The 25,718-nt window shown below is 58.9% G+C and overlaps 1 protein-coding gene across 2 annotated transcripts; it reads right to left on the reverse strand.

Moving 5' to 3' along the window:
* Positions 1–2,097: 2,097 nt before the first annotated feature.
* Positions 2,098–24,898, reverse strand: TEAD3 (TEA domain transcription factor 3). 2 transcript variants are annotated; one of them, XM_069564375.1, is made up of 12 exons: positions 23,116–24,898; positions 15,557–15,808; positions 13,566–13,630; positions 8,365–8,436; positions 6,601–6,738; positions 6,444–6,493; positions 5,793–5,854; positions 4,716–4,849; positions 4,356–4,529; positions 4,027–4,167; positions 3,770–3,922; positions 2,098–3,571 (listed from the first exon to the last, which is right to left on the reverse strand). In XM_069564375.1, the coding sequence occupies exons 1-12, from the start codon at positions 23,144–23,146 to the stop codon at positions 3,458–3,460; spliced, it is 1,386 nt and encodes a 461-aa protein (XP_069420476.1). In that variant the 5' UTR covers positions 23,147–24,898; the 3' UTR covers positions 2,098–3,457. The 2 variants fall into 2 exon arrangements, with proteins under 2 accessions (XP_069420476.1, XP_069420475.1); XM_069564374.1 differs by lacking the exon at positions 8,365–8,436 and adding an exon at positions 8,122–8,184 and having other exon boundaries at positions 6,601–6,756; positions 23,116–23,273.
* Positions 24,899–25,718: the final 820 nt, after the last annotated feature.

Here is a 25,718-nt window from a genome sequence, read left to right on the forward strand (position 1 = left end):
GGCCCATAGCACCACACTAGAGAGCCAAGAGTGGGAGGCAGGACAGAAAGCAGACTGATTTGATTTTAAGTGACAGTTGAGCTATCTTAGCCAAGCCCCAGCCTCTAGGATGACTCTAGACTAAAGCCTAGTGTGCACCTGAGGTAGAAATCTGGGGGGCCCCAGTTCTCCAGCATTTGTTGTTATTGTTTAGCCACCAAGTTGTGTCCGACTCTTTTGCGACCCCATGGACTGTAGCCCTCCAGATTCCTCTGTCCATGGGATTCTCCAGGCAAGAATACTGGAATGGGTTGCCATTTCCTTCTCCAGGGGATCTTCCTGAACCAGAGACTGAACCCCTGTCTCTTGCATTGGCAGGTGGATTCTTTACCACTGAGCCACCTGAGAAGCCAGCGTTGGTACTAGAGGGAAACAGAGAGCCCCCAGGAAACCTCATGACAGCGCTCAGGCTTTGTGGACTTGGCAAAATGATGGCCCACCTCCATCTTCCCTAAGGACATGGAATGGGAACAGAGGGGCTCATTGGATCCCTGCTCTCCTGGCCTTTCCTTACAGCTTCCCACAGAACTCCGGGCAGGGAGCGCTACCTCCAGGAGAGAGCCCTAGGTTTTGGGTTCATAAAACCCACCTTAAATTATTGAGTTCCTTCGCTATTTTGAGACCTCAGAACTATGTAGTTTTCACCCACCCCGAATCTGTTGCATTTCTATGTGGGGGTGGGGGTGGCGAGTGAGGAAGGCAGTCGAATTTCATTTCTTGAGTTTTCATGAGACCTATATTATTCTAATAGAAATTACCTGGAGGCTGTTTACTCCAGGAGCGTGAAGGCAGTAACCCACGTGAGGATGATTCAAGCACTCAACAGATATATTCACCTATTAGTAGAGATTGGATTTGTATCCCGCCCTAGGCCTAGCACAAGGTGGGTTTCTCATAAACCAATTTCTGTCTGCAGGACACCCTCCCATCTGGCTGGGGCTCCAGGCACCCTCCCCATCTTGCAAGCAACAGTCTCAGTGGACCAAGACAAAAGGCCACCTGATTATTTAATAGTATACTAGGTGGCTAGGCTTGAAGTCAGAAGACCAGGTTCAAATCCTGGTGTTGCCACTGACAGCTGAGTGAGAACATTTAACCTCTTGTTTCCCCATCTGCAAAATTGGAAGTTGGGCCAGAATGATCTAGATTTCAGTGTAGGGTTGCCAGGTTTAGCGAATGAAAATACAGGATACCCAGTTAAATTTGAATCTTTTTTGGCCACACCATGCGGCACGTGGGATCCTACTTTCCTGACCAGGGATTGAACCCCCGCCCCCACCCCTGCACTACATTGGGAACACAGGCCGTCAAGAGAAGTCCCTGATTTGAACTTCGGATAAACAGCTGTCCACTGAGTTCACCATCTCCACCCCACCCCCACCCCCGCACTGTGGTCCCAGCTGTGTAGGCACAGGAGAGCTCAAAGCAGAGAGGTTTTCTGGGCACAGAGCAGGTTGGAATCCAGCTGCCCCCAGCGAGCAGCTACCCACTTGGGAAGCACTCACTTCCCTGAGGTTCTTTCCTCACGCGTGGAGTGAGGATGGGGTGGTAAAACCTGTAGTGGCCCCTACGGACTGTGGGGATTTAACAGGGGCCCCATCTCAGAACTGAAGTCACCTGGGGCAAGTCACCGCATTTAAAGAGACAGTGCAACATAGGGCTCAGGCCCACCCTGGTCACACTTCTGTGCTCAATTCGTGGGAGGGTGGGAGAAAGGTTGGAGTCGGTAAAGCTTTCCCAAGACCCTTGAATCATATTTATTCATTTAATGATATTTTTTCTTTTTTTTTCTTTAATCTTTTGGCCATACCCCATGGCATGTGGGATCTAGCTCCCAGACCAGGGGTTGAATCACACCCCCTGTATTGGCAGCGCAGAGTCTCAACCACTGGACCACCCAGGAAGTCCCAGCACATATCTATTTTAAGTGTGGACAGAATTGCCCCCCCCCCACCCCACCCAGAGGAGACAGGGCGGGATGACCCACTAGGACCTGCTCCAGGGGGAGCACCCACCCAAAGTGCAGAGGCCTGACACACAACCACCCGGGCACACAACTAGCCCACAAACAAATAACTTTAATTCTTTTTTTTTTTTTTTAAGCAGGAGCCAGGCCTTCAGGCCTTCTGCCCCAGCCTTGTGCCACATGTATGATATAACCCATCACAGCTGGATTTTAAAAAATACACAAAAAATATATAATATACATTATAAAACCTAGGTTGGGTTTGGAGGTGGCCTGAGCAATATGCAAACTGTGAGGACCTTCAGGAAGCTCAGGGGCGGCAGAAGGAAGGGGCACAGTACTTCATATGAAACTCATAAATACCCATGGGCGGCAGCTGGAGGCAGAGGGGCCCGGGTGATGGGGAGGGATACCCAGCAGTCCCAGGTCTGGGTGCGGGGAGCCGCCGCTCCAGGTCAGAGAGACCGAGGTGGGGAGAACAGAAGAGAACGGCATCCCCCGAGGGTTCACCACCAGATGCAAGTCTCAGGCAAGAGAAACTGTCAAACCTTTCTGCTGTCCGTTGTCCCCGGGCCATGGGTCCTCCCCAGGGGCTGGGACTCCATCCTTGGACCTGACCCTCCAGACTGTTTTGGAGCCCGGGCCTGGCCCTGGGAACCTTTGCCCACAGGGAGGCTTCTCAGGGGTGGGCTGGGACCAGGCCGGGCAGCTTGGGATCTGACCAGGAAGCCCCCGGGGCCTGGATTTGCAGGCTGGTAGGGCCCTGGGGTCTGTTTGGACACCCACCCCAGCCACCCTGGCCCTTCAGTGCAGACTCCCTCTGGCCCCTGTGGCTGGCCCCCACCCCATGGAGGTAGTGTAAACCTGGGCTTTTAGGGACAGGCTGCCCTGGGGGAGGACTCCCAACGTGCCCTCCTCTCCCCCGGGTCCCTCAATGGAGACACTGAGCCCCACTCTCGCCCTTCAGGGTCTGAGGATGGCATGTGGGGGCCTGCCCCAGGTCTGGCACACTGCAGGCACAAAGAAAGCACGGGCCTCTCTCTTCCCAACACGACCCCAGCTCGACACTCCCTCGTCCGGGGCCTCTGCACTCCGGCTCCTCGCCCACCACCGTCCCCTGAAAGGGCAGCAGCCACGCACCCCTGAGCTGGAAGGCATCCTCCCAGTCTTTCGAGGCTGGGCAGAGCTGGTGACGGTGGTCAGCGTCCGGCCGGGCTGCCCCGGCGCTGAGCCCCGCCTCTCTCCTCCTTCAATGAAAGCGCAGAACAGTGGCAGGGAGTGGACGTGCAGGGGTGGCTGGGGAGGCCTCCCGGGTCCTGGGCCTGTGGCCTAGCAGGTGGATGAGTCCTCCACTCTGGACCCCTGGGGTGGGGGGACCAGGCAGGCGTGTGGGAAAGATACTCGTCCTGGATCCTGGTGGTGGTGGCGGTGGTGGTGGGAGCTGAGGGCACCCTAGTCTTTGACGAGTTTGTAGACGTGGTGCTGGGCTCCGTGCTCGCTGGTGGAGACTTCAAAGACGAAAGCAATGACGAGCAGGGTCTCCTGGGAGTCCCGACTGGTGACCACCTAGGGGTCGGGTAGGAAGAGACGGGAGGTCAGGCGGCCCAGGGCTGGGGTGTGGGGAGGGGTCCTCCTTTCTGGGGCTCAGGCTCCTCCTCTGAGGAATGGGCTTAGGTACCCCCACTTGAAGGCCCCTGTGCCCGGGTGCCCCCTGACCCACCCCCATTCCCCCTGTGCCCGGGTGCCCCGCCCCCGCCGCCACACCTGCAGGACGGTGAAGTTCTCCAGGACGCTGTTCATCATGTATTTCTCTGGCAGGTGCTTGAGCTTGTGGATAAAGTTTATCATGTACTCACACATGGGCGAGCGGTGGATGCGGTACACAAAGCGCCCATTCTCCAGCCTGGCATACTCAGTCTGCGGGAGCCGGAGGGGGTGGGCGGGGGGCAGGAGTCACTTGGCCTGCCCACTCCTAGCAGCCCACCCCCCCAGCCCCTCCCTCGCTGTGGCCCCCCACTCACCTCCACCTTCTCCACTACCTGCTTGCCAAAGGAGCACACCTTGGTGGAGACACTGATGGTCATGCTGTCGGCCGAGCTGTACTGGGAGCTGACCCCATAGAAGGCGCCTGGGCCCTCCTGGATGGTGCTGTTGAGGTCGGCCTGGAAGAGGGGGCCGGGCGGCATGAGGTGCTGCCCGAGGCCAAGGGAGGCATCCCGCCTGGGGGCCCATTGCCCGCATGGTACCCACAGGAGAGGGCGGGGGCACGGGCAGCAGCGGGAGGGTGGGCCTGGGGGCCACTGTGCTCCTGGCAGGGGCCATCGGGGACAGAGGGGAGAGGGCAGCTCACCCAGAACTTGACGAGGAAGAAGGCATTGGGGGGCCCTTTCTCATAGAGCTCCTTCAGGCCACCCTTCTTCTCAGGGAACTTGTCATATATCTGACGCACATCCACTGCCTCCAGGGGTGGGTCTGAGAAGGCAGGGTTCGTCTGGCCGATGTGCACAAACAGGTGTTTGCTGTACTGTGGGGAGGGCCCAGTACAGGGTCAGGAGAGCACATAAGCGTGCAAGCCCCAGGGCGGGGGGTGGCGGGGGGGCAATGCGCTGCACAGAGACAGACCCCCCTCGCCCCCGCCACAGTGTCCCAGCCGCATGACCCTGAGCGGCAGCCCTAGACCGCACAGACCCTGCCCCCAACCCCACGGTACCGTGTCAGGATCTCGCTGCACCTCCATGAAGGCAGAATATTCGAGGAGCCGCAGCCGGGAGGAGGCGATGGTGCGGTCCTGCCATACAGGCACAGAGGCAGCAGCTGAGGGGAGCGGGGCCAGGGGCTCGTAACCTGGGAGGACGAGATGGACCCTCGTCTGCATGGGGTGCTGTGCGGTTACACACAGAGCCGACCCTCGTCTGCACAGGGCCTGTGTGCAGCGTGGACCCTGCACCCCCGTGTGCTGTGGCCTCAGTAATGTACACCGGTGGATCTTCCTTGTGTCACTGTTGATGTGTGTCCAAACAGAAAATACAAGGCAAGTGAAAAGGCAGAAAACGAACTTATGGTTGCTGAGAGGAAGGGATAATTAGGGATGGATATGTACACACTGCTATATTTAAAATGGATAAACAACAAGGACCTATTGTATAGCACGGGGAACTCTGCTCAACGTTATGTGTCAAACTGGATTGGTGCTGGGGCGGTTGTGGGGAGGATGGATACATGTATATGTATGGCTGAGTCCCTTGCGGTTCACCTGGAACTATCACAACACTAATTGGCTGTAAGTGTTGGTAGCTCACTGTGTCTGATTCTTTGTGACCCCATGGACTGTAGCCTGCTAGGCTCCTCTGTCCATGGAATTCTCCAGGCAATAATTCTGGGGTGGGTAGCCATTCTACCCCAATACAAAATAAAAAGTTCAAAAAGAAAAAAAAAAGTGAAAATGGAAAAATAAAAATACCCAAAACCCCAATACCTAGAAGAAGTAAAGGTTTTGGTGTATTTTCCCAGAAGGAATTCTATGTATACACACATATCAGTGTAACACTTTTGGTGGTGTGTACTTGTAACAGAGTTTTGGAAGCAACAGGGTAAAAGGTAAAGGGCTGATTCCTGGCCTGTTCCAATCCCCTACAGATGCTAACCACCCTTCCCTCCCAGTATCCATACATGCACGTGTCCGCGCGCGTGCACACACACACACAGTCAGGCTCAGGCTCTCCCGAGCAGATGTGCAGGTGCTGAAGCGGGGACAGGTGGTGGCGGCTGCCTCGTGAAGGGAACTTACTGCTGAGCGTCGGTGGCAGGGGCGGCTGGACAGGGTAGGTTGGCTGTGCAAAGGGCTTGATGCTGCAGACAGGAGCACAAACTGGTTAGAGAGTCGCCCCCCTTCCCCACCTTCCGCCTGACCCAGTCACATGGGTCTCATCTGGGACCCCCGTAGGGAGGAACCTGGCCTTCCAGTGCACTTCCCCGAAATGCATGTCGACCAGCTAACTCCCAAGTGTTTTGTTTGCTCCATGTGTTAACTTTTATGAAGTCTGGCTGCATCTCACAACTGATGTGCACATTTAATGTAGCATTTCAAACCCCACCCTGCAGACCTGCTCATTAAACCGAGGGCGTGTCTTAGGAAGAAATTCATCCTGGAGTTGAAGGAGCTGAGAGTACTTGGCTACCTGACTTGTTGACTGAAAGACTGACTCAGGGATTAACTGAGTGAAAAATAATTGTAAGATGGATGACAAGTGGTTGATGAATAAACAAACACACGAACGAACAGACAGAAGCATTAGCTTTCTGAACTGGTGTTCTCCAACCCTCTATTTTTAATTTAAGATTTTGCTCAGCTGTTGCTGGAACCCAGATGGGAAGGGAAGACCAGCGCGGCTGACAGGGGAAGGAAAACGGTGGGGGAAGGACATCTCCCAATACTCACTCCTGAGAGGGTCCAGGCTGCTGTCCCAGGAGAGGGGGGCTGCTCCAAAACTGCAGAGAAGGGACAAAGGCCAAGGTCCTTCAGTATTCAGGACCCTCACCTTGCCCACCCTAAAGGCATTCCCTCACGCCAGTCCCACCTCCCAGGAGCCCCGTACCCGTGAGGAAGTAGAGAAGACGGCCTGGGGCAGAGGGGAGGGTGGGCTGAATTTGTTCTGTAGGACGCTGGCAGAGACAATCTGGGCGGAGGACATGGACGCCATGCTCTGGAGGGCTTTGTCCTTGGAGACCTGGTCCTGGGTAGGAGAGGAGCCCTGTGAGGCCTAGGCCAGGCCAGAGACAGGATGGGGGCCTGCCTCAGGGGCCCCGTCCCAGGCCCTGTCTCCTAAGTGTACATCATCCCTCTGATTACAATCCACAGTAAGAGATACTTTCATTTTATTCCATAGCCCAGGAGACATGAAAAACATTTCCCTTTATTTTGCTGCGTGTCACACGCCCATAGTTTCTATTTCATCAGCGGTTCTCAAAGTCTGGTCCGCGGACCGACAAAACACCAGCATCACCTGGAAGCTTATTAGAAATCAAATTCTCAGGCCCCACTTCAGACCTAATGACTCTGAAACTCTGAGGGTGAGGCCGAGAAATCTGGCTCCCTAAGCCTTCCAGGTGATTCTGATACAAGCTAAAGTTTAAGAGCCACTATCACCCATTTAAAAAAAAAAAAAATGCTGTTTGCACAGTCTATTACACTGATTTTGCAATCCATAATCTGAAAATTCTGCATAGGTGCTTTCCCACCCACTGCCCTTCCCCCACCCCCAGGGCAGGGGCAGTGCTACTTACCAGGTTCATGGCCTGTGGAAGAGAAGGAGGATGGATTAGATGAGACACAGAGGAGCCCGGACGGGGTGGGGGGTGGGGGGCATGTCATTTCACCACCCTCCTCTCAATGCCCACCTGGCTCTCAGGGTCCTGAGGGGCCCAGGGAAGCTCAGAGGCAGTTGTGGACCTTCCCCCAGCCCACTGCCACCCAGAGGGAGTCCGTGTCGGCTGAGGGTGCCCTGGAAAGGGCATGATGAGGGTGGAGGGGCTGGAGATCTAGTTAGGGGACCGTTCTGGGGCCCTTTGGGTCTGTCCACACCCCCTGGGGCTGTGCTACAGGCAGAGGAGCAGGGGCAGGAGGCCTGGTCTGCTGGGCAGCCGTGGGCAGAGAAGAGGTGCAGCTTACCCAGGCTGGGGCCATAAGCCCAGGTTCTGAGATCCTCAGCCACAGGGCCACCAGGATCGAATGCCCAAGACAAGGAACGGCCATGCCTGCCAGTCCCCCCCACCCCGTGCCTCCTCCCTGCCCACCCAAAGTCCCCATGCAATTAGCAAGCAGCAATTAGGAGGAAGGAGAAAAGGAAAATGGAGGAGAAGAGAGGTGAGCCTCAGGGGCCCCCAGACGGTCTTCCTCTCCCTCGCCGTCGGGCGGGCTGTCCTCCTGGGCTCCTCCCTGTCTCCAGGGACCGTGGCCCTGTGCAGCATGAGGCGGCCACTGGACTTCTGCTTCTCATATTTCTGAGACCCCCGTGCTGCCCACCTATAGCTCCACAACTGGTTCCCTGTCCCGGGCTGGGTCAGAGAGCAGCACCAGGCCCAGGCAAGGCCAGGCCAAGTGGCAGGGGACCCCCTACCTTCAGCTTGGACTGAATCTCCCGAGACTTCCGCCTGGCTAGAACCTGCAAGTGGCTAGAGACCTGCAGAGAGAGAAAGGAAAGAGAAAAAGAGCAGAAAGAACAGGAGAGGCGAGAGCAGAGCTTCAGCCAGAAGAGAGCCACAGTGGGGCCGGAGGGCCAGCCGAGGCAGAGGCCTGAGCCGCGCAGACAGTGGAGGAGGCACCGTGAGTGGGATGGGCACTGGAGGCCCCGGTCAGGCGCCTGACATACCTTGATGCCAACCTGGTACTCCCGCACCTTCTTCCGAGCTAGAACCTGTATGTGGCTGGACACCTAGGGGCAGCCCCGTGCCCGGCCAGAGAGGAAAACACAGAGAGTGAGGAGGCATAGCTGGGGTGGCCACAGGCAAGGAGCATCCCAGCCCTTATTCCTGGGACCAACTGTAAGGGGGGGGAGGCCTGTGGGGCCCCTGTGGGCAGACACCCCTTTGCACTGCCAGTTCCGCTCTCTTTTGGCCTGTCTTGATCATGAGCCTACTGTGGCTTCCAGGACTACCATGTACAGTTGTACAAGTTGTTCACTGCGTAAGAGCACCTGACCAGTGAGGGCCAAAATCAAGCCCAAGCTCTGCTGGCCAAGCCATGTGCCCTGATGCAGGGCTGCATCTAAAGCAAACGAAGAGAACCCCTGGAATCCAAGATGGCATCAGTCATACCACCAGCAGGAGAAGCTCCTGGATACCAAAACAAGGGAGCTGCTAAGCTGGATACTGATGCAGGATTTCGCCCCTGAAGGCACTGCTGGAGCATGTCAAGAGTATGACAACAAGTATGTCAATGTGAAGAAAGGAAGCTCTGCCGGACCTTCCATGGTGCTGGCAGCTTACAAGCTTTCAACTACTGCTATTCTTACGAGGAGTTCAAACACAAGCAGCCACGCAAGCGCCACTGGAGAGGCCCGATGCGAAGGGACACTGCGTTCCTGACCACGACCTTTGCCGGGCAGCCCTGAATTCTTTCATATCCTAATGGAGAGTTAACAGCCATTAAAAGATGACTGGTAAAAAACAGAGGAAGAGCACCTTTGTATTCTTCCAAGAACACGGGACTTCTTCCTCACTGGACCCCTTTTTTTTTCCAGTTGGGATCTCAGAGGCTGCTGCTGCTGCTGCTAAGTCACTTCAGTTGTGTCCGACTCTGTGTGACCCCATAGACGGCAGCCCACCAGGCTCCGCCGTCCCTGGGATTCTCCAGGCAAGAACACTGGAGTGAGGTGCCATGTCCTTCTCCAATGCATGAAAGTGAAAAGTGAAAATGAAGTCACTGAGTTGTGTCCAACTCTCAGCGACCCCATGGACTGCAGCCCACCAGGCTCCTCCATCCATGGGATTTTCCAGGCAAGAGTACTGGAGTGGGGTGCCATTGCCTTCTCCTAGCCATGGCCATAATGCCCCTGCTGGCCACCAGATTACCCATCAAGGCCAAATCCCTTACAGAAGGTCTCCCCTGAACCTCTGCCTAAGTCCTCCCAAGAAGACCCCAGCTTGCCGGCCTATGGAACCAGGCCTGGTCTCACTCCTGCTTTGTTCACGCAGCTCCCTTCCCCAGCACACCTTTCTCCCCCTCCGACTAACACATGGCAGTGTGTACTCTCTCTATGTACACAGTATATCCTCTTAACTGCATTTCTTCTCCAGCTCCTCCTTCCTGAAGCCTCCCTCAACTGGCAAAACTGAGCTAGCCAGTCTGGATGTGTGCGCCTGGGGCTTGCACAACACCCCCTTGACATTGTCAAGGATCTGACCCTGAGCCACAGAGAACTAAACATCTCTGTCCACCCCCAACGCCCCCCCCACCCCCCCACACCCCCCCACACCCCCACACCCCACACCCCCCCACACCCCCCCACCCCCCCCCCCCCCACACCCCCCACCCCCCACACACCCCCCCATGCCCCTACCCACCCCCCCACACCCCCCCACACCCCCCCACCCCCGCTTCATGAAACAAGCGGGAAGGAACTGGAGAATCTTCTAAGCTGCTTCCATTTCAGTAGCAGCAATTGCTGTTGGCTTGCCTTGCAAATTGTTTTTATCGCCACAAAGAAACAGTTTTTCTTTCTAATCATGGATTAAAAGTTACTATGTAAGGGCTGCTGGAGGGCCCCCTGCTCTCTGGTGAGGACCCAAATGAGTGCTTCTCATCTCACCGCGCCCACGATTCAGACCTACATCCAGCAAGATTCTTGATCATTTCACATCAGGACAATAACCAGCATTTTTTTGTTTGTTACTGAATGTATTATTTATTTATTTATCTGGCTGCACTTGGTCTCATTTGCAACATGCAGGATCTTTAGTTGTGGCCTGTGGGATCTAGTTCCCTGACCAGGGATTGAACCCAGATCCCCTGCACTGAGCACTTGAAGTCTTAGCCACTGGCCTACCAGGGAAGTTCCACACAGTTACTATTGTTCCCGGCACTTTACATGTACCAACTCATCTGAGCTTTACAGCAATGCTAAGAAGTTGGCACTAATATTATTCCCAATTTAATATGATTGGGATGATGATGCCAAAGCACAGAGAGGTTAAGCAACTTATCCAAGCTCACACCGCTGGACCCAAGTGGCCTGACAGCAGAGCCCACTTGGCCATTACCAATAGGCCCTCAGCCCAGAGGACTTATCTCCAGATGGCCATCTCTGTGACAGCTGAAAGTCACATGGGACTTAATCCTACTGTAATATTTAGCTGTGCTTTCGCCACGCAGGCACTGTTGTTGTCAGTCGCTCAGTCGCGTCTGACGTTTTGCGACCTTGGCACTGTAGCCGCCAGGCTCCTCCGTCCATGGGATCTCCCAGGCAAGAATGCTGAAGTGGGTTGCCACTTCCTTCTCTAGGGGATCTTCCTGACCCAGGGATCAAACCCACGTCTCCTACTTGACAGGCAGATTCTTTACCACTGAGCCACCTGGGAAGCCCATGGAGGCACTGCACTTGCTATTAACTGCTGAGATGGTGCTGGTTTGGTCGCTAAGTCGTGTCCGACTCTCACGACCCCATGGCCTGTGGCCTGTCAGGCTCCTCTGTCCATGGGATTCTCCCGGCAAGAATACTGGAGTGGGTTGCCATTTCCTTCTCCAAGGGATCTTCCCGACCCAGGAACTGAACCCAGGTCTCCTGCATTGCAGGCAGATGATATACCACTGAGCTATGAGAGAAGCCCATTAATTGGTGTAAGTAGCTATAAAAAATAAATTTAAAAACTGCATTTTTTTTTCCAGCCAAAAGTAAAATGAAAACCACCAAAAAACCTTGCATTGCTCTTTGTGACACATAAAGACACGCCTTGTTCTCACAACCATAGGTTGGGTCCCTCTTTGAGGAGATATCAGACATCAGAGCTCTAATAATAAAGTTAGAGGAGTGTCACCCTTGCAAAATGACAAAAGCCAGAGGTTTTTAAAATCCTGAACTTAACAACAGCTAGGATGTGAAATGTCATTGTCCAGCCAGCTTTCTTGGGATATCTGGCCAGGAGCGGGTGTGATGCTGGACCCAGAATTCAGAGGATCTGCTACCCTCCCTGGTCTCATTTAAAGATCCCTGGGCCCCTTCCCACTCTGACCAACAGGTTCCTGTAAACACATCTTTTGGGTGAAGCAGGACACGCCTGCCCAAGACAGTCCCCTCTTCCTGTGCCTGGGATGGCAGTCTGTAATGACTATAATAATAATAGCGATAGAAGTGGCAAATTCTTACACAAATATACTCTGTTTCACATTTCAGCTAACTGAACAGCTGAGGAACAGAGGCTGGGAGGTGAGGCATCCCCTGCCTGCAGGTAGAGGAGCAAGTATTTGAAGCCGGGGGCTGAACAGCTAGTGTTCCTCCCATGGCCCCAGGCTTCAGGGAACTGGGCCCTGTCTGTCCGGTTCTTGGAGGGATCCCTAGTGCCGAGAGAACACAGTAGTACCTTCAACGATTTGCTAAATGAATAAATGCTGTACAGTCTGAGCTGGCCCAGGGACTTCCCTGGTGGTCCAGCAGCTAAGACGCCAAGCTCGCAACGCAGGGGGGCCCAGGTTCAAACCCTGTTCGGGGAACTAGATCCTGTGTGGCACACGGAAGACCTGGTGCAGCCAAGTAAAATGAAATAAACAATAAACTAACAACAACAACCACGCGCTGGCCCAGGGAGAGTGACTAACAAAGGCCTGAACAATGAGGGCGCAATTTCCACATGGGGGAGTGGACCCAGAGCCTTCCTTGCAGACAGTGGGGATCTCGGGGTGGGTGGCAAGGCCCAAATCCCACCCAGACAGGGAGGTCCGGGCGGTGCTGACCTCAGTTCTCCAGGTCCCTAACTCCAGCCTGCCTCTCTCACCCCACACACAACCCACCCTAAGGGGCTCCGTTCAGGTTTCCTCCCTGGACTGGAAGCCACCTAGTCATCTCCCAGATCGCCAGTTTCTTCCGTGTCCACTGTTGCTACCCACGGTCGCTGCCCAGGCCACGGCTGCTGACCTAGGTCCCTGCCTCTGCCTGGCTCTCCCTAAGCACTGCCTCGGGTGCTCGGGCTGACAGGCCTTAACAGCTGCCACTCCCTGATCTAGGCCCTTCCAGGGACCCAGCTGCCCCCAGGGAAACTTGGCCCTTGGGCGCCAGCTCAATGTCTCCACCCTCCCTCCACACACCACACCAGCTAAAATCTCTTTTCCTGTCCAGTGGATCCAATGGCCAACCTGCCAACCGACCTTAGGAAGTTACTTAACTTTCCTGTGCCTTGGTCTCCTCACCTGTAAGATGGAGATAATTACTGTACCTACTTCACAAGGCTGCTATGAGGACTAAATACATGAACATAAAGTCAACTCTGGAGGCGTTAACAATTATTATTTGTACAGCCAACTTCCTCGGCCTGGAAGAATCATCTCCCTCTCCTCCTGCCCGGCTAAATCTTGTTCCTTCTTAGAAAAAGGCATCTTGAGCATCGTCTCCTCCAGGAAGCCTTCCAAGCCCTCCCTCCTCCCTTCCCCTGGCTGGTCAGGGTTAGATGCTTGTCTGATAGCGCACACTCCAATCTCAGCCATGCCGCCCTCTGCACTCATCTGTCCAGCCGTCCGTCTCCCTGCCTGGTCAGTGAGCCACTCAGGGCAGGGACACACAGCTGCCACAGTTGCCCAGCGATTTGTGGTCGCTGAACCAAAGATCTGGGGGAGGGGGGCAGTCACAAAGGACAGCGGCGACTTCCCCGGAGGTCCAGTGGAGGAGGAGACTCCTCGCTCCCAACGTGGGTGGCTCAGGTTCGATCCCAGGTCGGGGAACCTGGGCTGAGTAATGGGGCGAATCCGAGGAAGCGGGCAGGGCAGTGGGCTAGATCGTCCAGGAAGGAGCTGAAGGAGGCAGGGAAGAGGGTGTCTTTTGGGGGGGTGGTGCGCACAGTATAAATCATCTCTTACCTGTTTTCTCGTCCTAGTCTTCCCCGTCCTCAATTTAATATAGCGTGCGATCAACTCATTTCGACCTAGATTGGGATGAGAGGAAAATGGGAAGTGGGCAAAGAGGAGAGCCCCTCCCCAGCTGGAAACCACACCATGCCTGTTCCCCCATCTCTGTCTCCACTCCACACCACCCCCCTCCCCGCCCCCCAAGGGGCACAAGCAGGGCAGCTGAAGGGGAAGTCCCAGGGCTCCCCTATGGCCTCCAGGACCTGGCGTGGGGCGGGGGGGGGCGCTGCTCATTGCGGGAGGGGTTGCAGAGCAGGAGGTGGAACAATGTCAGGCGGCCTGACGGGCTTTCCCTGCGAGACGGGCAGGGGCAGGTGCGGCCAAAGGGAGGCAGGACAGCGGGCCCCCACTCCCAGCCCCGGGCAGGGCTTCCTTCCCCCTCGTGTTGTCAACGTGGGTGTGTGTGGCATCTCTTCCTGGGCGCACACCCCTGTGTGTCTGTGAGATTCTGGGCCCCGGGTCCCTGTCCTGGTGCCCTGGCTACCGGGAGTCACTGGGCAAGTCCCTGCCCTTCTCTGGTGAAGCAGCCAGGAAGGGCCCGACGGTCCCCAGCACGCCTTCCACACTGACAGCCTGGGCCAAGGGGCGCCACTGAGCATGTCGCCCTGTCCTTGAGCCTGTCACCCCCAAGTCACTGGTTCCCAGTGTCTGTCCCGCCCTGTGACAGCAAGCTCAGCCTGTCATCCTTGGATGGCGGGAGCTCTGCTCTGCACCCCAGACCCTCGGGGGACCCAGAGGCTGGCCAGTGTCTGAGGTCTGGCCCTGTGAAGCAGAGGGGCGGTGCTTGAGACACACGGTGCAGCGTATGTCAGCATCCTCAGGGGGCACACCCCTTACCCCCAATTTTAGGCCCCCTGCCCCCCAACTCCACAGCCTCCGCAGAAGGGCCACATTCTCCAAATTCCTCTTCCATGACAGAGCCAGGCCCACTGCCCCTCCCTTCCTGCCTGCCCCCTCCACCCCACTCCCTCCACCCTGTCTAAAAATACCCTGCGGGGCTGCCCCGGCCATCTGGGAGGTGGCAGTGGGGGCAGGTGGCCCCCATCCCAGGGAAGGCACCCGGGAACACCTGCCCGCCCCACGAGTGGGCCCGGGCTGGCAGTGGGCGTGTGCCCGTGGGAGGAGAAGGGGACCATAGCAGCCCAGCTGTCTCCCTTCTGTGCCCGCCACGGTGCTGGACACCGGGCATGGACGGGCTGACGGCCTGCCCTGCTCCAGAGAGCTGGAGGATGCTGGCAAGGAGCCAGGAGCAGAAGGGTTGAGTTATCCCAAAAATGCAGCCCTGGGAGAGCCCTCTGAGGAAGGAACGGGGTGTGGGGGACACTCCCTTCTGGAGTCAGGAGGTGAGCCAGGTGGCAGAGGGAGGCAAGCAGGAGGCCTGGGAGGAGGTGAGACCCTCTTCCTCACACAGGCCCTGTCCCAGAGTGGGCCTCTCACCACCCTGCAGTCACCCTCCCCGACCCCCCCATGATGGTGGGAACCCCTGCTCTGACTAGGAACCCACCCCAGGCCTCAGCCCTTGGGGGGCTCCCTGACATCCTCCTAGGAGGGATCCTCCTCGACGTCCTCCTACGAGGGGGACCTGTGTTCATGTCCAGACCAGAACATACCAAACTGACCCAGTTTCCAGGGCCCATTGAGTCACCCCGAAACCTCCAGGCCAGGAGGGGCGAGGAGAGGAGGGGCAGCCAGGGGGGTGTCGCGTGTGGGTTGCACTCTGGTGGAGGGGGCAAGCCTGGCCTGTTTGTGAGGAGGATCCAGACACACAGGCTTGCACGCCCAGACTCGCCCGCCCGCCGGGCCGCCCTGCTGGAGGAGGGCTGGAGGCCCCGCAGGACTTCGCCAAACCGGTTGGGTGAGGGGGCAGAGAGCAGGGGGAGGGGCGGGGAGGGCCAGGCGCCTCCCCAAGTCTGGCCCAGGGTCCCCTGCCTCCCTGCACGCACCATACATCTTGCCCTCGTCCGACAGGATGATCTTGCGGCGGCCGCAGGGCGGGTAGATGGCCAGGGCCTCCTGGAAGCTCTGCTCAATGTCCGGGCTCCACACGCCCTCTGCGTCGTTGTCCAGCCCCTTGTCCAGGCCCTCGGGCCCATCCTCCCGGGCCTCCCCGGGGCTGCTGCTGGCATTCCAGCTGTTGGACGCTATTGTGCTGGTTGCTCTGGGCTCTGGGCCTGAGCCCACTGGGCAGCCTGAGCCTGGGGGGCAGAAGCAGAGGGGTTAGGTAGGGCAGGGCCCTTCCAGACAACAGCAATCTCCCACCCCAGGGGCCAGGCTGGGGCTCCAGGGTGGAGTGGTTTAGCCAACGTGACCTTGGATGAGTGACTCCACCTCTCTGAGCCTTATTAAAAGGAAGGAAGGGTCTCCCTGAGGTTGTGAGGGCTAAAATGAAATGAGATCAAAGTGCCAACCATGATGCCTGGCTCTTAACACTCAAGACATGGTACTAGTGGGGATCAAGAGCAACAATAAAATGCCTTATACCTGCACTGTGCTTTTGTGAGAAAAGGTACTTTTATGGGGAAAAAGTACTTTCAGAGAAGGAAATGGCAACCCACTCCAGTACTCTTGCCTGGAAAATCCTATAGACACAGGAGCCTGGTGGGCTTATGGTCTATGGGGTCGCAAGAGTCGGACACAACTTAACGACTAAACCACCACCACCTGTACTTTCATATTCATTCAACCCTCAAAACTAAGGGGGTGGGGGGGGGTTGGCAAGAGGGGTGGCAAGAGTGATGCCCATTATTCAGACGAGAAAAGCAGGCTCACAAGACCATGCAGCTGCCAAAGGCACGATGACGAGGGGGAGAGGAGGACCACACGGGCAGGGCGAAGGGTTTCTGCGGCTCTCTAAAGGGCTCCTTGCCTCTTGCCTTGCCTCTCCTCCTCCTTGTTGTCAGGAGCCCTGATCAGGGACCCCTACCCGTGGGCTTCCCTGGTAGCTCAGACGGTAAAGAAGCTGCCTGCGATGTCGGAGACCCAGGTTCGATCCCTGGGTTGGCAAGATCCCCTGGAGAAGGGCATGGCAACCCACTCCAGTATTCTTGCCTGGAGAATTCCACGGACAGAGGAGCCTGGCAGGCTATACAGTCGATGGGGTCGCAAGAGTCAGACATGACTGAGCAACTAACACTTCACCCCTTATTCTCCCCCAGCATCAACCCAACCCTCCCAAGGACCTGCCATGGGATGAGGGTCCCTGATCCAGGGAGGGTATGGTTTTGCCTTCCTCAAAAGCTAACTCATGAGAACGCTGCCAAGGAACCTAATCTCAGGGCAGAAACTGCCCTAGGAATCCTGGAGAATGGAGCAGAGCTGGGGGGTAAGGGAGCAGCTGAGAAGGTGCCGGGCTGACAGCCTTGCTCAACCCCACCCGTTCCTCCATCCCACTTCCTGTTCCCGCACCTCCCGGCCCCACAGCAGCCCATAAACCACCCACACGCCCGCCCCTGCCCTGGCCCACATGGTGGAAGGGCCAGGGCTCTATAAACTCTGAGTTCCCTGCACACGCTGAGCTGGGTTATTAAAGCAGACCACACCCAGACAGTCCCCCAACACACACAGCCCTTCGGCTCACCCCCAGCCCCTTCCAGCCTCAGAACTGCACGTCCAGTGTTTTTTCAGGATCCAGGGAGCTGCAGAGCCCCAGATGGCTAGACTCTGAGATGTGCTCTGGGCTGAACGGAGAGAAGGGAACCAGGTGGGAGAACAGCACAGAAGCCAGGGAAGAGAATTCTTTCCCTTCAAACAAGAATTCCAGGTCCTCCCAAATGGGTGGGGGTTCTCCCTGTGGGGACCACCTGTTTACTCTGGAAGGCGTGAAGGTGGCTGCTGGCAGCTGGGCCCGGGGGGGGGGGGGGGCGCCTGAATGTCAGGTGGACAGAGTTCATACTTCACGCCACTACAAACGAGAGCACCTGCACACGGCAGGCGCCAGCAGGGCTTGACACACTGACGCACTCCATCCTCGCCGTCGCCTGTGAGGTGGCTACTCTTATTATTTCCACTTTACCGATGAGACAGCCAAGGAACAGAGAGGCTAGGCAATCTGCCCAAGGACACACAGCTAGTGAGTACTGAAGCTGGGTTCTGAACACAGGCGACCTAACTTTGGTCTCTTAACCAGGATGAGAAGTCCCACCATCTGCAGAGAGAAAGGAGGCCCGGCTGTCATGGCAACCATCCTCAGTCTGCCTAGTGGGGTCTGGGCCAGGGGATCCCCTCAACCCAGGTGGCTGGAGCAGCTTCAAGGACCCCCAGGTTACTGCCATAACCCTTCCTTGGAAGGCCTTCAAGACACACCAGAGGCAGCCATGGAGAGAGGAAGCCGTGCTCCTGACAGGTCACGAGGGCCACACGTCTCTATTCAGCCCAGGAACGGCATCCCCACCTCCATCCCCTCCTCAACCCCTTGAGGCCAAGTCTAAGTGGGGAGGGCAATGCGGGGTGGGGGCGCCACAGCAACTTCTGTACTGGGGTAGTTGGGATGCAAAGCCTCCCCCAGGTCTGACAGTGCCACAGATGGGTGGGCTCTAGAGGGGAGGCAGATGAGGGATTACGATGAGCTAAGACCCCTCCCAACAGATTCCTCAGCCCATTTCCCCCCAAATCCTTCCCTGAGGCCTCCCTCAGAGCAGCAGGGGCCCGGCACATGGGGGGCCCTGCCAGCCCCAGACTTTCCAAAGCAACTTTCCTGCCTCCCCCAAGTCTCTGCCCGCCTCCCCTCACCCAGGCGGCGGGGGGGGGGCCCCCCCTTCTCAGGGTGATGTCAGCCCCGCCCCGCCCCCCGCAGGAGCACTGTGGCCAAATATGGCGAACACAGCAGTGCTTGGGAGCTGGGACAGACTGGGGGGGCGGGGCGGCGGCCCCTGGCCGGGACTGCTGGCAGCTGGCGAGGGGGAGGGGAGCCCCGGGGGTGGGGGGGGCGCCGCAAGGACAAGTCAAGGAGAGAAGCGGGACCACCGTCCCTCCCGTTGGCTCACAGGCTACATGCGAGACCCAGTTTCCAGGCACACTCCTGGGGGCCCGAGGCGACGCCCCAGCCCACACAGCCACGCCCAGGAGCACTGTGTGCGCAGGTTATGCTGCCGTGTGGGTGCCCAGATTGACGCCCAGGGAGAATATCTACACCCCCCCCAGAACAAGGCGCACTCGGGCGCTGGCAGGTGGGCAGTGGCGCCTGGCTGGGGGCTGAACTAGGTAGGGTCTCTGTCCTGCCATGTCACTCAGGAGGGGGTCAGTGAGGAGAGCCTGGACAGCCACTCTGCCCTTCCCAGAGTTACTGCCCTGGGGCGAGGACAGAGAGTGCCCCCCCCCTTAGACTCCAAACCACCAGGACTCAGCCTGCGGGGAGGGAGGAGGCTATGAGCTCCCCTCAGACAGCTGCAGGACTGGACTGAGGCCAATCCTGAGGCTGACGGTGAAGGGAGCTGACCCCAGGGATGCTAGCCCCCACCCAGCTTAGGGTCTGATCTGCCCTTCCCATGGTGGGGTTCACAGGGGTGGCAGCCCCAGCCGCTCACTGTCGCTGGCCCAGGTGTGCAGAGCCTCTGCGTTGCTCTCAAGAGGGGTGGGAGAAGGGGGAAAAAGACGCAAGTGAGGGGCAAAGGGGGTGGAGGGATGGGGGGTACAGGATGGGGGAGAGTCTGGGAGTGGGTGAACAGAAGACAGCCGAGAAAACTGACAAGAGACCCAGAGAGGGAAAGCTGGAGTGAGAACAGGAGGGTGGGCTCCACGGACACTGCGCAGAGGGGGCGAGTGACCAACAGAGACACAGGAAGACAGAGACCAAGACGGAGGAGACAGGAGACCCAGCTGAGAGGGGCCAATCAATAAACCAAGACGTGGTCAGGCTGTGCGGAAACGGAAAAGCAGAAGGTGGGGGGAGAGAGAAAGAGGCAGAGGGAGTCAAGGACAAAAAGCGCGCGGGGAGACTGAAGGGGAAGGGAGGAGTGACGGGGGAGCCGGGGCGACGGACCCCTCCTCTCGGAGGACCTCCCCTCTCCGCGTTCCTGCAGGCCTCTGCGGTCTCATATGGCCTTTACCTTCGATCTGACCAGTCACACCTGCTTGCCCTTCTCCCAGGGCTTTGGGAGGTCAGAAGATGCCTCTGGGTGGTGGCCAGGTGGGAGATAGGAGGCTAGGCGAGCAGGCTTCGGGGCCCTGAGGGAGATAAGGGGGACTCTGCAGCCCACTCCCCTCCCTGGGGCCAGACCTGCTGGAATAACTGGCTGGACAGCTCCAGGGGTGGAGGCTAGGGAGGTCGGGGCTGCCACAGTGGACCTAAACGCCCACCCGAGCCCCTCCCACTCCCCCTCAACTCCAGACCACCCTCCCTCTACTGCCTTTCAAGCAGGGGCAGGGACAGACTTGAAGCTTGGGCCTCCCCAGAGCCTGGGCCTCATGGGAGATGCAGGCCAGGCCAGGCCAGTCCAGGCAGGTGTCAGCAATCCCCCCACTCTCCCCAGGTAGCAGCCCCACCGAGAAGGCGACTGAGCCGCTGTCTGCACTGGGGGTAGTGGCAGCAGCTGTCCACTCCTGCAGGAACTTAGCCCCCAAAGTGCTCTCATGCTGAGTGAGAACCTCACTCAAAGGGTGGGAAGATCAGGAAATCAGCAGTTTCATCCCGAATGCCCTGCCTCCAGACCAGGGCAGCCCAGGGCAGGGCTGACAGGCGGGGGGTTGAGGATGGGGCCGGCAGTGGAGGAAGGCTCGGAGAGAGCCTCCCCGCCCCCATCTGTCTTTCCCTCCTTCCTCCCCACCCACCCCCACCGCGGGGCCAGCTGTTCTCCAGCTGCCAGAGGCTCCCACCCTAGAAGTAGCTGTGCTGTGCTGGGACAGGGAGCGCAGGGCGGGTGGGATGCGGATGGTGTCCGCCGCCCCCACCTCCAGCCCAAGGACCCCCCCCCAGCCCCCCAAGGGATCCTGCCAAGTGACCACGCCCTGCCAGCCTGGGGAGGGAGTACCCACCCTCCCTAGAGCCAGGCTGAGATTTTTACAGGAGGAAGCAATTTGCAGAGCCCACTAGGAGGGAGGTGAAGGGGGCTCCCCTGCTGCCCAGCTTATTAATGTGCTTCCAATTTGGGAATCCAGCCTCTGCACCCACCCATCCCCTCTCCTAGGGCACAGGCTTCTCAGGGAGCCGAGGGGGTGGGGAACCCCCCCAGGCTTCTCTCTCCAAGGCTCCCCCTCACTGTCTCCCCCCTCCACCAGTGTAGGAGGGAGGAAAGAGGCTTCGAGCCCTCAAACCTCTTGCAGAGAGAAGGGGCCCACTTCCCAGACTTCACCCCCCACTCAGAGCCGCTGTCCAGCCTCCTCATCCCGACCCAGTCCAGGAAGGCCAGGGATCCAGGCTGGAGAGGGCGGGCATGCAGTAAAGGGGTGACTCTGGGTTTCACAGTTCTCACCGTGTCAGAGGACCCCTTGGCCGCTGGGTCAGCCACTGAGCTGTGACCCGTCCCTCAGTCGGTTGTTGCCTCCTCGGGAAAGTCACACCGGCAATGTCATGTATAAACACAGAAGCTTGCCCTGGGCCCCTCCTCTCTCTCAAACATGCACACCCCTCTTCACAGCCACTGTCCCGCACATCCACTGTCCCCTGCATCTCCCTCATTTCTTTCGTTTTTAAAGAAACATTTTTTGGGGGGGCTGCACGCAGCCCTACCAGGGATCAAACTTGCGCCCCCTGCAGTGGAAGCACCAAGGTCTTAACTCCTGGACCACCAGGGCAGTCCAGGGCAGTCCCTTAATTTTTTTTAATGGTGATAAAATATACATGATTAAAAAAAAGTACCTTTTTAAAGTGCACAATTCAGCCTCATTAATTACATCCTTTGTTTCTAACAGGTTTTTTTTTTGTGGTGATCCGCCACATAGATGCACGTGCATGGGGTCACGGGCCCTCAAATTCAACACACCCGGCATCCCACGCCATATATGCCACAGCCCTGAAGGATGTCACCCCCACGGCCCCACTGTCTCAAACCACCAGGGATGTGACCGCCCACAGGGTCAGCCTCACCCCGCAAGCGGCACCGACCCTCGGCGCGTGGGCTTTCTTTCTCCGTCTCACCCACACACCTGATTTCACACTCAGCCGTCGCCACGGCTTCTCAGCACTCGCATGCTGCACTAGGCAGAGTCCGTCGTGTCATACGGCTTCTCAGCGTGTCACACGCAAGCACACCCAGCACACGGGGTGCCTCATTCTGCCTCGGACACACACAGCATCACACGGTGGGACTGGCCCTCACACAGGTGGAGCATCGGAATCCCGGCCAGTCAGTGCCGGACACGGCTATGAGCTCACACCACTGGGCAAGCAGACAGTTTCTTTCACAAACCCACCCCGTGTGATGGCCCCTCACACACACAGAGGTCCCCTACAGACACACAAGCACGCACGCACGCAGTGTCAGTCACACACGAAGAACGTCATTCATCGTTTCTCTCAAGCACCCGCAGCCCCAGTCACATGCTGAGAACGTCACAGCGTCTCACACATGCACGTTAGAGTCACAATGCCGCATGCAGTTCCGTCCTGCGAAGTCACACACATGAGCTGGTTTCACCCCAGTTCCCCTCATGTGCACCACCCCTACGGTGTCACCCACAGAGGGTCCCTCTTGGCCTCGCGCACACGCGCACACACACACACACAGGTCCAGCGGCACGCACAGTTGCACTCCCGTTTCCCTCTATCACTTCCGGTCCTGTGGGCCTGGCAGGGAGCACAGGAAGCAATCAGCACTCTAGGAAACCTCAGGGGCTGAGGCTTTGCGGATTCACCACGGTTCTCTGGTCCCCTGGCCTGTGGGTCCCAGCCTCCTGCGGGGCCCTGAGCAGACAGGCAGAGCCCCGAGGGGCAGTGCCTCTCCGGCAGACCACCCTAGGCTGTCACAACACTGGGGGAAGGGGAGGACGGGGCGAGGCCACAGGGACAGGGCCAAGTGTGATCAGCTGGCTTCCACCCCAGCTCTGAACAGAGAAGCTCCCCGCCATGGCCCCAGGGGTCCACGGAGACCTGGATCCTCAATGCTACCCCTTGGACCCCACATGGGAAGCAGAGGCTGGGACCTCCCGGCCACCTCCACGGAGAGCTGCAGCCTTGGGAGCCCTCTTTCTTGGCTCCTTGGGGCCTGGCACCACCAGCTCCCCCCGCCACCCCGCACTGTCCTCCCTGTGAGCCGGACCCCTTGGCTCCTCTCCCTTCCTGAGCGAAGAGGTGGAAAGGACTGGGAGTTTTTGCTCCTTTCCAGCTTCCACCCTGAGCCCTCAGAGGGGTCTGGGAGAGGGCTGGCCATCCAGGTGGCCTCTGAACACCATTCATTGCCAGACCCCACAGCCAGTTCCCAGGACTGTTCTCTGACTCCACCTGGCCTCCCTGGCCCCCTGATGCCTGCTGCCGTAACCTTCTCAGCCCCTCGCACTGGCTTCGCTGTCTTCGGTCACCCCCCGGTCAGCCCTCAGTTTCTTCCTTAGACCCACTTGATCACCAACTCACCTCTCCAGATCCCACCAGGTTCAGTTTCCATGATGGGAAGGCCGACTGACCAGGAACCAAAGAGAGACTTGGAGAAGCTCAGAGAAAAGGGACCAGAGAAGTCCTGGATTCCAAGCAGGGAAACAGAGGCCCACCAGGATGACACAACTGGTTAGAGGCCAAGCTGGGGCCAGATCTCTTAAGTTCTTGGCTTCTGTTTGAGATGTCTCCTTTTCAATTTCCCCAACTGTTCAGAATGAGCCAAGATCTGCAAACCTGAGGATGAATGTGGGAGCAGGGCCCAGGATACACACACATACACACAGCTCTGGCCTGCCCATCACTGACCATCCTACTCAGCCAAATGAGCTAATTAGCATTAATTACTGTTCCCTCCCTGGGGGGCGGGGAGTGATAGTGGGGGAAGGCCCACGAGGTTGAGACTCCCATTGGATCCCAGCCTCTCTCTGAGGAGGGGGCATTTGGGGGTCCCACGAGTCCCCGTCATCATATACCCTAGTCCTAGAAAAGACATCTGTCCATCGCCTGCTCACAGGGTGAGCAGGGGATCCAGAAGACCCCAGAACCATGGTCTGCGGTGGCAACTCTATGGGGAAAAAGAGCTGCAAGAATCTGGATGGGAGGAAGACCTCATTTCTCACCAAAACCTCTAACTTTTGGCAACTTTAGATTTCCCTCCTTGCCCCAGGCTGCCCCCATCATTCTGGCCAACGAGATGTCCTGGCCCCCCTGCTCTGGGGCTGCGGGAGGCAGGCTACACAGAGCCGCCCTGGGCACCAGCCCCTCTGAGCTGTGTCCAGCCCCCACCCCCACCCCCTGCTCTGCTCAGCTACAAGTTCAGGCCTGACCTGGTTCTGCCTCTACCTGGAGAGAGAAAAGACAGAGGGAGGTGAGGGACGGCTTCCCTCCCTTGAGAAGCTCTACCCCAAGGCCTCAATCCCCCTTGTTCACAGAAAAAAAAAAAATCTCTCAGCCCTGGATGAGGGCCCCTCTCCCGGAAAGGTGACACGGTGGGGTCTGGTCTCAATGACACTGCCCCAGGGCCCCGCTAGGCTGGAAACCAGAGGCAGACAGGCGCTCCCAGCTCTCCTTCCCCAGGCAGGAGTAGAGGGCACGACAGACAATGGTGGGGCTTGGGGTTGGAGGAGACAAGCCGCCTTCAAGTCCTCTGAAGTCTAAACACGGGCTCTGACGAAGTGTGTGGCCAAGACAAGGCCCCAAATCCAGTCCCCTTCGGAACCAGGCTCACAGGGCTCAGGGCTGGAACTCCGAAACCTCCACCCCGACGCCAGCGGCAGAACTGAAGGCAACTTAAGCCCCTGCCCCCCTTAGGGGGCACACGCCCGGGGTCGTGAAGCTTGGCTGCCAGACACCGTCCACAGTCCGGCGCGGCTGCGGGCACCGCGCGCGGGAGCCGGCCTGGGCGCCCGGAGGCCCGGCCCGAGGCCTGCGTGGAGCTGGGGCCGGGCGGGCTCCGAGAGAGCGCCAGCCGGGAGTCCAAAGGGCGGCGGGGCCAGGGGCTGGGCGCTGCGGGGACGAGCTCCCCGGTGGCAGGCCTCCCCAGCCCCAGACCGTGCGGGCCCCCGAGCCCCGGCCTCGACACCCCCAAATGCGGACGTCTGGACAGGCGCTGGCACCGGGGCCAGGCTCGCGGCTCCCCGACCTCCCCCCGAACAACTCGTCCGGGTCGCGGGGGGTTGGAGGGAGGGTGGGCGGGGCTTCCCGGAGAGCTTCTCCCCCTTTCCTCTAAACTTCCCGGCACCCAGATCCGGGGCTCAGGCTCAGTCTGGACAATGGCTCTGGAACCAGCCCCCCCTCGGCTGCTCCCCACCCCCCACCCCCCGAAGCACCGACCAACCACACCATCTCTCCCAGCGGGGCCTCCTCCCGGCGTCCGCCCGGCTTACCTGGTCCGATCTCGCGGGGGCGCTCCGGCCGGGCGGCTCCGCCGGGCCCGAGGGAGCGAAGAGGGGGGCCGGGGGAGGGGGGTCGTGGGGAGGGGGCTGACCGGAATGTGCGGAATGAGCCGGGCCGGAGCGGGAGGCGCCGGGCGCGGAGGAGGGAGCGAGCCGCACGGAAAGTTTGTGTTGAGGAGCCGGGGCTGGGGGTGGGGGCTGCGGGGAAGGAGGGGGCGGGGCGCGGAGCGGGGCGGGCACCGGCCGCGAGGGGCGGGGCCGCGCGGGGCCGCCCCCGGCCGGCGCCCGGGCCGCCCACCCCGGGGCCCCGGGACCCCCGCGGCGGCCCGCCCGGCGTCTCCGCGCCCGGGCGCCTCGCTCCTCGCCCGCCCGGCGCGGCGCTCTTAACCTGCCTGGAACGCCGGGCGCTACTCCCCCACCTCCCCTGTTCCCCGCCGGAATCTGGGGCTCCGGCCTGGGCGGGGCCGAGGGCGGAGCTCCAGCCTCGAGGGCAGGGCTCCCGTCGGGGCCAGGGCCCGGGTGCCGCGTCACTAGGAGCCCGGCGGAGCCTCAGGGCGCACGGGCCTCGGGGCTCCTTACCCTCCACCCCCCGAGTCCCGAGCGGCCGAGGCGGAGCGTCCTCTCCGGCCCGGGGGCCCGCACCCCCGACTCCCGGGGCCCCAGAACCGGCCCCGCCCTAAAGGCTGC

Source organism: Ovis canadensis, chromosome 20 (assembly GCF_042477335.2).
Source record: "Ovis canadensis isolate MfBH-ARS-UI-01 breed Bighorn chromosome 20, ARS-UI_OviCan_v2, whole genome shotgun sequence".
NCBI lineage: Eukaryota > Metazoa > Chordata > Mammalia > Artiodactyla > Bovidae > Ovis > Ovis canadensis.